Source organism: Pristiophorus japonicus, chromosome 16 (assembly GCF_044704955.1).
Source record: "Pristiophorus japonicus isolate sPriJap1 chromosome 16, sPriJap1.hap1, whole genome shotgun sequence".
NCBI classification, from domain to species: domain Eukaryota; kingdom Metazoa; phylum Chordata; class Chondrichthyes; family Pristiophoridae; genus Pristiophorus; species Pristiophorus japonicus.
In genome coordinates this window covers 110,167,475-110,181,794 of record NC_091992.1, presented here as the reverse complement: position 1 = coordinate 110,181,794, position 14,320 = coordinate 110,167,475, and the positions used below count along the sequence as shown (strand labels likewise).

Sequence of the window (14,320 nt, the reverse complement as noted above, 5' to 3'; positions counted from 1 at the left end):
GATGACTTTCCCAGTGGCCGATAGCAGGGAGATTCCTCTGCAGTTGGACTTGTCCCCTTTTTTAAAGATGGTCACGATTACGGCATCTCTGAGATTTGCTGGCTTGCTCTCCTCCTTCCAGATAAGAGAGATGAGATCATGCATTCATGCCGATAGTGCTTTTCCGCCATACTTTAGTGCCTCAGTGGGGATTCCATCTGCTCCTGATGCCTTGTTGTTCTTGAGCTGATGGATGGCCTTTTCTACCTTATGCAGGGATGGGCGGGGAGCATGCTGTGAGACGGAGTCGAGGACACTCGTCAAAGGCATGATTACTGGTGTGCTAGTGATGACTGGAAGTCAGTACTGGTATGCCAGTGGTTTGCTGAGTCAGTACTGGTTTGGCAGTGTTTAAAAGAGTTAGTGCTGGTGGCCCAACAATTACTGGGGTGCTATTGATTACCAAAGTCAGTGCTGGTGTGGCAGTTGTTCCAAGTCCGTACTGTGCCAAAGTTTATTGATGTTGTAATGCCAAATAGCCTTTACATGGTAGGCGGGGGCATCATTCACTTATCATGAACATTTAGAAATCTGATATTTAAAAAGATGTCTTTTTCTAAAAATCCTGTAATTTCATATTTTATTTACTTTAATCATTCTTTGAGAAACATTTCCCCCATTACTTCTACAACATTGCTCTTCTCTTTATGTTTTCCTAACTATTGAGTTTGCCAGCAAGTAAAATTCTTCCAGGCCTTTGCATATGTGTTTCTTTAACCATTCATTCATGGATGTGCAAACTCTCGACAGAACGAAAGCTCGTAGAGCACAAATTGTATGGAATACTATCTTAATCATTTTTGTACCAGGGCAAAAGGAATTTGCACTTCATAAAATGAGTCTTGCACCAAGAAGTTGAATTCCCACAGTCGTACTTTAAGATTGCTTTGGTACTCTTGTCCCATATACAACCAGAGCATCAATACATTCTGGGGTGAAGGAGTATGTATGAACCTTCAGTCATTCCATTGAAAGAGACTTTGCTTAATGAGATGTTAAGCGGGGGGAATAAACCGCCATTGCTCCTATCCCCACAGTACTCTTAATTCAAAATCCTTCTCCTTGCTTCCACATCTTTTCATGTCCTTGCTCCACCCTAACTCTGCCACCTCCTCCAGCCTTGTGTCTCTGCCAGTGCATTTTGTTCTTCTGATTCTGGTCTCCCATACATCATCACCACCTCCCAGCACCGCTCTTCCTCACTACTTCGGTGACACAGCCTTCAGCTTCCTGGCCCTACTGACTCGAACAGTGTTGTTCAATACATTAGTCATAAGACACAACTCTTTTTGGGGAGTAAAAATCAACATTAGATCGAGTGCCCCCCGATCTGGGGGACACTGCAGACAATTTTAACAGCCCTCTTTTTTTGTTTGTTTTGTTTTGTATTTTTGTAGGGTTTTTTTTGTGTTTTTTTAGGGCATTAAAATTCAATATTTTACAAGTGCCCCCTATAAAAGTGGAGGGGAGTTCATAAGACACATGTGGCGAATTAGGAATCCAGCTGTGACTAATTGCATTTCTAATTAGTAAATTAAAAATGATTAATAGTCACTGACGTTGGGCATGTAATCTCAATACTCATTTGCACGGCATGTGCATGTGTATTCTATTCTTTTGTGTGTTTGTTGGTAAAAAAGCAAGAGTATCTTTTGATCATTGTTAGCGCTTTACTTCCTTGATTACTGATTGGTGGTCGATATTTGTTAAGTAAATATACTCATGTGAAAATCATTTACCTGTGTTGTTTAAGTAAGGCATTTTCTACTAAAATTAGTACATGTGGCTAAAACACTGTTGCTGTAGCCATACCTGTCACTGATTAGCAATTCCTATTGGACAACTCTGATCTAGAACTCCTTTTCTTTCAATTTCTCTCTCCTCAAAACTCATACTTTCAACCGTGCCTTTGGTCACCCCTGCTAGGTCTTTACTATTGAAGTTGACAACTGACTTCATCATGAAGCATCTGGAGGCATTCATTATGTTGAAGGTACTATTAAAATAAGGCGAACTGTTAAAAGAATAGTGAAAACAAATTGTCACTCAGCAAACTTAAGAGCCTTTGTTCTCTGTCCATACATCACTCCTTCCCGATGTCCCATATTTATCAGGGTTTTATTGAGAGCAGTTAATCATGTTTTTACAGGTTGCCTTAAAGTCTAAAACTGAATTTCTTTTTTTTTAAATCCACCTTTTTTGCTACAGATTCCCCTTGGACTGTTCACCTGATGAGCGTTAACCCCGAATCCACGGGACTGATGGTCAGGGGACTCATTCCAGCCAGGTCCTATCAGTTCCGTATCTGTGCTGTGAATGATGTTGGAAAGGGCCAATACAGTAGAGAGACTGAGAGGTAAGGGCTAGCATCCAATTCAGTGCCATTGACTTAAAGGATGAATTGTGATATGACACAAATTTCAATGGGATTATATATTATTCTATGTACTCTGAGATCCACGGACCAATTGCTAGGATGCTCTCCATGTCACAACTGATCACAAACTGGCCTTTGTCTCCTACTATTTAGTCATTTGTCATCTAATTTACAATTTCCTACTTACCCCAAGAGGATTCATTATAGCTACAGATCTCTGGTATGGAAGCTTATCAAATACATTACAATAGCTAGCATATTATCACCTATTCTAAAACACTAAGAACTATAATAAATTCATGAATCATAGCTACAGCAAGTTGGGTGCCTACCCCATTTTTATTTCTTGAGGTTTATTAATTTTTATTTTGGTTGAAAATGAATATTGTCTCTAACTTTATATTTTTCATAATCAAATGGTATAAACTCTTGCAGGTTGTCACTACCTGAAGAACCACCAAGTGCATCCCCACAAAACGTCATTGCAAGTGGCAGAACCAATCAGTCCATCATGATCCAATGGCAGCCACCACCAGAAAATCATCAGAATGGAGCCCTGAAGGGTTACATTATCAGGTAACTCAGAGCAGAATATTTGCTCTTCTGTCGTCATGGATGAAGCTTGGAGCCGATAACTATGGCCTTGTATTTATGAGGATATATTTGCTCTTTCATTTCCATTGTAAAAAGTAACTCCGAGCTGACTAAAGATATTAAGAGGCCAGAAAATGGTACCGTATTTGTTTTAAAAACACAATGGCCTGGAAATCCCAGCCTCCCCAAGTCCATACGGACTGTGTACGCTGAAAACTGGCTTTTCCGATCGGTCAAGCTGGAGCTTGACAGATCTTCTGTATCTCGGGAGCGAGGATATTTGCAAGGGCAAGCTTGCGGTATTTACCCATATCTTGCCCAGCAAATGTCCTCAAAACTCTTGCGCCTGATAAAAGCAGACACATAGCCTACTTTTACAGGCGCAAGAGTTTCAAAACACACTTAAAACATAAAAAATAAAATTTGAAAAACATTTTATTTTTAAAAACCCTGCCCACTACGTTAAATTTATTTTAAAGCATAATTAAAAAAACTTTTTTTTTTTAATCGGATTTAAAAAAAATATATATAAATAACTTTAATTTAATTTAATGTTAAATATGTAATGGATTTTTTCTATTTTTTATTAATGTTTTGTGTGTTTCGGGGGGTTTATAATACTGTAATGGGAACTCCAACTTATGGACTTCCCATTATGATGAATGAGAACATACTTTACCTTGATTGGCTGCCCAGAGCCATGTGACTCCAGCTCCGGCCCTGCGCACGTCCTGATGTGCACGCGCTGCGATGTGCAGTCAGTGGAGGCCTCAGGACCGGGAACTCGTGTGGGCGCAGCAGCTTCAGGTAAGCGCGCTTCTCTTTTCTGCAATCCAGTCGAATGCCCGCGGGAAGGAGAACCGGGATTTCTGGGCCAATAAAAAATGTGTTATTGCCTGATGGCTCTTAAAACATGATGTCCAACATAAGCTCGCTTTGCTTCCTTTTGTATATTACTTTGAATTGCTTGTAAGTCGTACTATTCTGTGTTTGTATTTATCATCTTGAGTCTTAACTCACTTGAAAACTGTTCGAGGCCAATATAAAAACTCTTTCAGGTGTTTTTATTTGAAAACATTTAACTATTCTAAAATATATTTTTATTTCAATCGGACAGCATTTTCATAAATGATATTTTTTATTACCAGCACACTATGTACATACTCTGATGTGTATACTACTCAAAAGTATCTGGGAAAAGTGTGAAATCAGTTGTATGAAGAACATTCCTTCTCTCCTTGTAGGTATTGCTTGGCAGGTTTACCTGTGGAGCACCAGTATAAGAATATCACCAGTTCTGATGTTAATAATTTCCTACTTGAAGACCTCATCATCTGGACCAATTATGAGATTGCAGTTGCATCCTATAATGGAGCCGGTCTGGGGATCTACAGCCCAACGGTCACTGAGTGGACGCTGCAAGGGGGTGGGTACTGAGCACTGGTGGGAGGGGAAGTGACGGAAGGCTAAAGTATCACAACATAGTGCTGCTTTAGTTAAAGTACTACAACCAGTTTGGAAAGTAAAATCACTGATGAAGATTGTGTCAAAACAATTATTCTGTAAATGTAGACAGTTTGTTGGTAAATTTAGCAATTCAGGAAACTCTTTGTAAATTGCACATTATTGCATAAATTTACACACAATAAAAGCAAGGACACAAAATCCTTAATGAACACTTAAAATCCAATTTGATTCAAATTAAATCTAGTTAGCCCAGAACCGGTTCTAGTCGTTGAACACTGTTGGGTTGCACCTACGTATTGGTGTTAGTCTCAGTCAGGTGACTTTAGTTGCTTTTACATGGGCTGAAAGGCTCTGCTTGTGCCACTGGTTCTTGACATGTGTGGTTCTCATGCACCGAGACACCCAATGTAAACTTGCCTGATTCTCCAAGATCGGCTGCTGGGAAGACCTGTATTTCACTGGTTTTGTCCACGCTCCAGTCTTAATGACTCTGGCAAGTTTACATGGGGGTTCCCAACAGGTGCGTGAGACTTGCAGATTGAGAACCAGCAGTACAATCCACTCTCGAAGGCTAATGGAGAAGGTGACTGAAACATTCATTTTCATCCAGGCCCTTAATTCAGAATTATATTCCGAGAAGCTTTTTTTTTGAGACACAAAGACAAGATTTTTTCTCTCACCTCCTGCTTCCAGCCACTGAGTAATACTGAGCAGTGGTACAGAAGTCTTTGCCCAGATTCTCTCGTCCTCTCTGATGGAGAAAAGCATGCAATGGGTACAGAATGGGAACAAATATTGAGAAAACTAAAATAGATTTCACATTCACACTGCTGGTGCATGCACGATTTACCCATAGCACCACAGAGTGTTGGGACACAGGATCACCCTCCCTCATTCCAATGACCAGTGCTTCAAAGAAATTCTCAGTGGGCACCATGTACTTCCAGAATGAGAATGAGTTAGACATGGTGTGTCCATCAGGCTGTTTTTTTACAAATTCCCTGGTTTCTAGAATGATGACCCAGAGCAGGCTGCACACTCACCTGCTTGAATGCATAAGTGCATATATCGGTGAGACCGCTGCAGGGGAAACGACATTGCACACCCATGTAAGACGATGTCAATCCACACCCTCAACCCCCAGAAGAGAAAACATAAAATAAGCTGCACATTCAAATTACATGATACTGATGCCAATAAAATCATCTTTATTTAGGTCCTTTGCAGTCAACCTTGATAGCAGAAAAAGTCATTAGGAGATCCAAGACACAATTTCAAAGTAAAGATAGTGCAGGACCATGACACCTGATGCATACAGATCATAACAGGATAATACACACATCAGAAATGATTGCAAAAAGATTTATTATTCTATCTGTATGAATGCTTTGTCTCGAAGCACTATTTGCTCTCCATTTCGCTCTTTTCTAGTGGAACCAATTTGAAGTTTATCTGTTGTTCTTCCCAGTTCCGACAGTGCCTCCAGGAAATGTGCATGCTGAAGCAATTAATTCCACCACCATTCGATTCACATGGACACCACCCAGTCCTCAGTTCATTAATGGAATTAACCAAGGTTACAAGGTAATATCCATAACTTCAAACTTTTGAAAATCAAAATTATTGGTTAGATTTTATTCAGTATAAGATTGTGCATAGTGTTGTCAACCCTCCAGGAATTAATGCTCAACATTACCTGTTGGCTGCAAAAGGACTGCAGAGAACAGCAATTTGCCAAACTCCACCACAGGCTGCATGAGTGGTAACATCAGCAGCTAGATTTGTGGCCAAATTGCATTTCTGTCCCTGTCCAAAAAAAACAATCATTTTAGGTGGTTTTCTCCCTCCAATGGCAGCCCCACAATCTCAATTATATTACAATGGTTGGGGCTACTGCCAGCATCCTCTCTGTAATGTGAAGCAGCTGCTATCAGTTAAGCTGGAAAATTGTCCCACTTCCCACCCTGTGGCCATCATGTCCTTTCCGATGGAGCTTCAGAGTAGATCAGAAAATAAGAGAGAAATCCCTGAAATAAATCCAATTAAATCAGGGCACCATCACTAAACCTCTAAATAGTTGTATGCCTTGTGAAGGCAGACAAGGGGACATAAGCTTAAAATCAGACTCAGGCTATTCAGGAGAGAAGTTAGGAAGCACTTCTTCACACAAAGAGTAGTAGAAATGTGGAACTCTCGCCCACAAAAAGCAGTAGATAGCTCAATTAATAATTTTAAATCTGAGATTGATAGATTTTGCTGCCCAAGGGTATTAATGAATATGGAGCCACGGCAGGTGGATGGAGTTAGGATACAGATCAGCCAGGATTTCATTGAGTGGCGGATTCAAAGGGCTGAATGGTCCACTGCTGTTCCTATGTAACCAGCTATTATGGAGCAGGCAACAGGTCTAACTCCTGACCAACTTGTACATAAACAAGTTTCAGTAAAACAGTCCTATTCTGAGGCACTACTTGGGAGTACATAGTGGTTAAATGTTTTACTCAACAGTAACTAAAAAGGAAACTTATAACTCAGGTTTGCTGTCATCTGCAATACTGTTAAGCTACAGGTTTATTCTGATAAAGGATTTGCATTCTAAAAAAAAAATCAAAATACTGCGGATGCTGGAATCTGAAATAAAAACAGAAAATGCGGGAATTCTCAGCAGGTCAGGCAGCGTCTGTGGAGAGAGAAACAGTGTTAACTGGAAAAGTTCCTCCCCTCCCCTTTTCAATGCCTCTGCACTTCCTGAAGAATCTGTTACATCTCAAACTTTTCCAGTTCTAACGAAGATTCACAGACCTGAAATGTTAACTCTACATTCTTAACAACTTGGTTTGGTTCAGTGTGGAATTGTGTATCCTTACACACATTGGTATATATTATAGTCGAAGTGTTTTAACCTGCTGTGACATCTGTGTTTTAGAAAGTAAATTTCAGATTGTGCGGATAAGCAAGACTTTTGGTTTTGCCCTGCTCCTTTATCACCCATTAATTTTTGGGGCTGATGTTTTCAACCAATAAGTAGCCTTTGATTTGTTAAAATAATACAGTTATCTAAGATTTTTGCTTTGCAGAGAGAAAGATGATATTACAACATAGTACTGTATTAGTGAAAATAATGCCCTTTCGCATTTAGCAAAGTTAACCCCAAGAATAAAAACCAGACCAGAAAACTTGTCTTAAAGGGGCACGTCAAACACAAGCAGTGCTTCCTCATCCATCTCACAATATTATCAGTTCATTTAATGTTCATTTAAACAGTGAGAAAACCTGTAATGAGCAAAGTTATCTTCTCTCTTTGCCAAATGTTTCTACCAAGTTCAGTTGCTCTGTTATTGACGTATGCTATCTGACTATCTCTACTCTAGCTCCTTGCCTGGGAACGTAATGAGGCAGAAACACTAGCCGCTGTGACAGTGACTGCTCAGCCAATGGTTTTTGTCATTATTTTGTAATATTCTAACCCTGTCCTGCCTTTTGTTTGAATTCACTTAACCCCTCTTGTGAAGTGGTGCTGCTGTCCTGCTATACAGATGGTATTTTTTTTCCCACGGGGAAACATATGATATTGGAGGAAAACCTACTTGAGTGAAAAGGTTCAGCATGTTTTTCATTTGCTCAGATGTCAATCTAGCGACTAAGTCAGTCCGCATGGTCTGGCCTATCATTGTTTTGAAAAGGGTTACTGCAAATGTGAGGTTAGAAAATGAGTCTGTGGACCTGTTTACTGAACATTTTTTAAATGTGACCAAGACCAGATGTTTGAAACTGGTCAGAAATCTAATTATGAAATTTACAACAAATGTTATTGCTTGTTCGACACAAATGAATTGGTTTATGAAATTTCAAAATTCCTTTGCAACACAATACAGCCCTTTAAATAACTTTTTTTGCACTATACTGTATCAAGTACCGACAAAAATCTAAACAAAAATTGAGCAGGAGTCATTTAGACTGCTGTAGCAATCCTATACTAAAATCAAAATGATCAAACATTTTGAAGTTATTTTGTTTATCCCAAGTATTACCAATTCAAAGTGCTGTAGTTACTGTTCCCCAACTCTATATATGATTCTATAATATATTTTTTAAAGTTACGTTTTCACGCAATTCCTGTCAACCTTTTCCATTATAAATTCTTACGTCGATATTTTTAACGGCAATTACGTATGTAAAATTGTCATGTTGTAGTTACAGCCTTTCCCCAGTGAAGGTGTTGCAGCACAGGTAGTTTCCATTATAAATGTCCATATAGGAATTTATAATAGGAGTATAATGTTAAAATGGGCCTGAATTATATCTGCAACTATGGTCCAAATATTGCCCAGTCTCTAATCCCTTTTCACCTAAAAACGACACAGGAGATCAATTAGTAATAAATTAAAAGTCTTATATATGCATGCACTTCCATTCTAAATTCCTAACTCCACATTTATAATGGAATCTGCTTCCATAAATGTGTCATGCTGTAATTACAATCTCCCACCAGTGGCAGTGCTATATTGCCAATTCTACTTTTCAGCTTCCCAAATTGCCCTAAATGTTGTTATTTTGACTATAAATAATGATATAAAATCAAAGTATTACGCGCACACTAGTTGGATTATATCCCACCCTCTCACCCCTCTTTCACCTAAAGACTACAATTGGTTCCCACTTCTTGTGTGCAATGCCGTGGGAGATCGACTAGTCTATATATCATTTTGTTTGAGGATGAGATTTTCTCTCTTCAATGTATTTTCTCACCTTGCACTTTCTTGGGGTCTCCGTGTCACGCACCTTCTCTTAGATGAGGAGCCAATTGTCCTACTGATAGCCCTATACCAATCCAATGAGTGCACACCACTACTGTCCACTTGGTTTCTTCCCTGTTAGCAGCATGCCTGAGATTGGGAATTCATTGTGTGGAGAACCAAGGGTACTAGCGCCATCATCACAACAATTCTTCAGCACTATGTATTGTTACTTCAATGCAGAGTATCACTGAAACTCTTAGAGAAACAATTAGTTGCAGAAAAGGCAGATCTGTAGGTTGAGAAAAAACATTTTAACGTGAAGCAAATGAGAAACAAACCTGATTGATATTTCATCATATAGATCACTAAAGTTAATCATAACATTTTTTAAATAGTAAGAAGCTATTAATTGTTGGTGTTCAGAGAGATTTAGGTGTCCTCGTGCAGGAAAGACCGAGGGGCCAAAATTGCCCCTTTCTATAAGACCCGTGGCCGCCTGAAAGTGGTCGATGCGGACTAGCCACAGAGTTGCCGCCAAGGGGCCGCCATTTTGAACAATGCCCCTCCTTTACTTTTGGAACGGTGTAGGAGACTGCTCTGCCCATTTTCCCGCCACTTCGTGCACACGCGCCGACCCCTTATCGAAATTGCCCCTTTCCGGACTTGTCCCGCAGGAGCGGTGTTGCCGCCGGTTGGTGCCACTGACTGCGTTTGCTGTTGATACCCTTTTTGTGGCTGGGCAGCCGCCCTTAAAGGGGAGGTGGTACTGCCGGCAATGCCATGTTTTTTATTGTTGGCCGACTACCAGGTTGGGCTGACAGTTGTGGCCGCAAATTCGGCCGGGCCACCAACAAGCAGCCTGGCTGCTGGCCCGGCAGAAACCCTCCTTGGTGGCCCTGTGTTTGCCATTAAAGTGGCTGCAGAGTTCGCGGCGGCCCTCCCTTTTAACTGATGGGGAGGGACGTGGTGACACATATTGTTTAGCTCTCCTCAGTGGGTACATGGGCTTCATTTTGAATCACGCAGGCCAGATTTGCACGGCAAAAGGCCTCAGTGCACCTGGATTCTAAACGAGATAAAATTATCTAAGGTTCTCATACGTGATTGTTCTTTTCTTTCTTTAAAAAGAGATTCTCTCTGTAATTTCTGAATCATTCTCAATCCAGTTCCTAGTGGGCATGTACTACAGCACACAACTACCCCTACTTCAGTACTAAAGAATGTTGCTCAGACAGACTTAAGGATGGTTGGTGTGAGGAATGTAAAAAATACTTTACTCGACATCAAGCTGTATTCTACCCAACCTAGGAGTGGTTGATTCTGATAGTTGGGTACCTGAAATAGAAGGAGTTGCACTCCTTGATGGGTTATTTAGAAAAGTGAGAGGAGGAAAACATTTGATCTTATTGTCAATGAGTAGCTTTTCCTCCAACTAGGATTAACGTGTGGTGCATGCTCTGGGTGGGTGCTGCACTACTGCATGTCAATCCACACTCCCACTCCCTCACTACTCACACTGACGTCTGCATTTTTGGTTTTTATCCACATCAAATTTTACTATTGAGTTTGGGTGAAGAATCTACCAATTCTGTTTCTTCATCATTCTGGGATTGACCTGTGCTCTAAATTCTCGAGTAGATTCCACACCTTAATACACATTCTGGAATACGCAGAACCATTAGCCTTCCTGAAATCATTCCTAAAAGTCAAGGATGCAGAAATGTCTCACTGCAATAAAACCTGAACTTAACTCACAAAACCACGAAACTGAATTATTGAAGCAATCACAGTATCGTGAATACTTGCCAACTACCCATTTTATCGAAAACTGTTCATTTCATTGTAGCCGTACTCAACCTGCAGTACAGCAAGTGGCGGCAAGCATTCTTCAATGAAAATACAATGCAGATTTGGCAAGCCGCTATATAACATTTATTAAAATATGATCCCATCTGTGTACACATGAAAGGCGTGTTGAGTTTTTCTTGGCTTAATCTGACAGATTCAACTTAGATCCAACTTTCTAAAGTCAATATTTTTCTTCATTGAAACCCACAGCAAAGAGAAAGCTTGGTGTAAGGCCTAATGTGCAGTCAAAACTCTGAAAATTAAATAAACAAATTGAGTACTCAAGGTAGATAAGTCAGAGTAGAGATAGCAGAACTTCTGGACACAATTTTTCAATCCACCTTAAATATGCCAATTGTGTTATGGACTGGAGAGCAGCCAATGCAACACCCTTGTTCAAGAAGGGAGAGAAGGACAAACTGGGTAACTGTTATCCAATTAGTCTAACGTTAGTTGTGGGGAAACTCTTAGAATCCATTATTTGAGATAAAATTAGTAACTGTTTAAAAATACAGGGGTTAAACACGGACAACCAGCAAGGATTTATTAAAGGCAAGTTGTGTGCTAACTCGAGAGATTTTTTTGCAGAAATGACCGATTTAAAATGTGGGTAAGTGTGCAATAATATATTTTGGGAGGAAAGACAAGTAATGGGAATATACACTTCATGGAAAGATATTGAGGGGTACGTATGAGCAGAGACACCTGGGGGTTCACATACATAATTCCCTGAAAGTGCAAGTCGATAAAGCACTAAAAAGGTCAGAAGGATTTGGGGTTTTATAAATAGCAGAATAGAGTACAACAATAAAGGAGTAATGATGATTGATTAGAAGGCAGACTATCGAGTGTATTTTTTGGGCACATTTTAGATAGGCCAATAAACTCAGAGAGAGCTTACGGTATAGATTCACGAGGATAATGTGCGAGATGGGTAACTATAGTTATGAGGAGAGAATTCTGATACTGGAATTATTTCCATTGGAGTAAAGAAAGCTAAAATGAGATCTGATAGAGGTTTTTTAAATTATGAAGAGTTTTGATCGAATGAATAGGGAAAGATTATTTTCTCTGGTTGGGAGTCAGTGAAGAGGAGTCATCAATTTAAAATTATTGGTAAGAGAGTGAGGAGACAGGTCAGGAGAAATTCCGTTATACGGTAGGTTGTTGGAACAAGGACTGTTTTGCCACAGGAAGTGGTTGAGATTGAGATCATTGCCTCTTTTTAGGGAAAATTGGCTAAGTATTTGAAGTAAAGGATATGGGAAGAGAGCGGGGCAGAGGGATTACTTTTGGGTTGCTCAGGACCCAAACAATGAGCCGAATAACCACCTTCTGTGCTGTAAACCTCGATGAAGAGTGAGGAACAGGATCATGGTGAGATCTGGATTGTGGACAACCACAACAAACGTTTCCTAATGGCAGCAAAAGCAATGAGATAAAACTGGAAAAGCAACTTGGAATGTCAGTCAGTCAGTGTAACACGAATCCCCAATGGATCTCTGCAAAATGGGACATGTTGCGGCCTGGGTGAGTCACACTTGGCTGCAGTTGCATCATCATAGGCAGGCCCTCGAAATCGAGGAAATCCCGCTTCCACTCCAAAAATGAGTTCCCAGTGCATCTAAATATTCAAAGGTGAATCTACGCTCTTCCATTCATCCTCTCTGATGCAATTTTGGTGCAGATGATGAGAAATCTCATCAATATTTTCACCACAGTTGGCAAGTATATCTCTCAGAGAACTCGCAAATGCATTAACTTTTTGACTTCTGTAAATCAATTGATTTCCACCACTATTAACTGCTGCTGTGTAAAGCTGGGCATTCTGGCATATTCAGGTGACTGATAAATTGCACATATTTGGAAGCAATTCAATTCCATACTGCTTCTGCACTGAAACTATTGATACGAGGATTTTAACTTTTCCACTGTTCCTCGTGATCAAAAATTGGCATTGAACAGTGGATTCTTCCAAGGTCATCGCTCTAAACTATCTCTGACTTTTTGTAGTGAGATTTTGGACTCTGTACCAGTCAGAAAGCCATATGTAATGGGGCAATCCATCACTGATAACATAAAAATGGATAAATGAGTTCCTGATCCGCTGTTGCTCCATCCCACAGTGACACAGCTGCTCCTGGGAACATCCCAGTGACAACATCATCATAGACGGTCCTTCGTATCAAGGATGACTTGCTTCCATGCCAAAAAGGGATGAGTTCACAGGTGTTTCAGTGAAGGACCTAATATTCCAGGTCCTGAACTACATCCTAAAGGGTGGAAGATATCTATGCGTGGATTTTTTTTTAAACGTGTGGTGGCCATTGCACACCAGCCACCACACAGGCTTGGCAGAGCTAGGTCTTGGTCCAGTGGCAAGGATTAACCAAGACGACTGGAAACTAGCTCTGTTGCACAGACTTATTGTGCGCACATATTGCAGTGTGGGCTGGCCCGTGCTGCCCCTGGGCCTTCGCCTCTTTTGGGCCCCAAACTCACACCTCTCCTGGGCCCCAATCACATCGCTCCATGATCACTCACTGCTCCTGTACCCCAACCTTGCCGCTCCAGCTGTACCTGCCCACGCTCCAATCACTGACCTGGACCTTGATGACGTCCAATCCAGTTGCCCTCTTCACAGCCATCACCCTCTTGCACCAGCTCGCGCTGCTACCTGAAGTGGTACGCCGCCAAGCTGTCCAGGGGCCCAGTGAAAACACCCTGGCAATCATAGCGAAGTCAGCAACCCAAACTGTTCCATTGCCCTGGCCAAGCTATTAATATAAAACCATGTAACTTCAACACAGGTAATACAGGAGTATACTGAGCACCGAATTTACCAACTGAGTCACTAGGGCAGCCAGCCCCATAAATTTATTTTGCAACGGGTGCTGGAGTAAGCGCCACCTTATTCACAGTTACTGGAAAAATCTTTACCAAGAGTTACTGCACAGTTTGCACAAAGAGGACAGGTTTTCACAACTAAAATCTGTTCATCCTGGTGAGTCCAGAAATGTTTTTATAGGTATCTTTGCAGAAGGCTTAAGTCACAGTGGAGTTACGTTACCAGATCACAGCAATCTCATGTGATAAAAGGTTCACCAGCCCTAATTAATTCTTAGAAACCAAGACCAAATGAGTTGCCACAACCCCGTGACCTACACTGCTCCCAACGCAAGAAATGATGCCAAGAGACCTGGATGTGCCATTACTCTTCCTCCCACAAGCACTTGACATGAAAATGTACAGTAGC

General features: G+C 40.8%; 1 protein-coding gene across 1 annotated transcript in view; it reads left to right on the top strand.

The window, feature by feature from the left end:
* The window catches only part of sdk2b (sidekick cell adhesion molecule 2b), a 460,427-nt gene that overhangs the window by 132,345 nt on the left and 313,762 nt on the right, over positions 1 to 14,320 (top strand). Inside the window, exons 14-17 of the mRNA XM_070858209.1 lie at positions 2,248 to 2,395; positions 2,852 to 2,992; positions 4,255 to 4,436; positions 5,946 to 6,061. Of these exons, the coding sequence (XP_070714310.1) occupies positions 2,248 to 2,395; positions 2,852 to 2,992; positions 4,255 to 4,436; positions 5,946 to 6,061 (587 nt within the window). The remainder of the gene's footprint in view (positions 1 to 2,247; positions 2,396 to 2,851; positions 2,993 to 4,254; positions 4,437 to 5,945; positions 6,062 to 14,320) is intronic.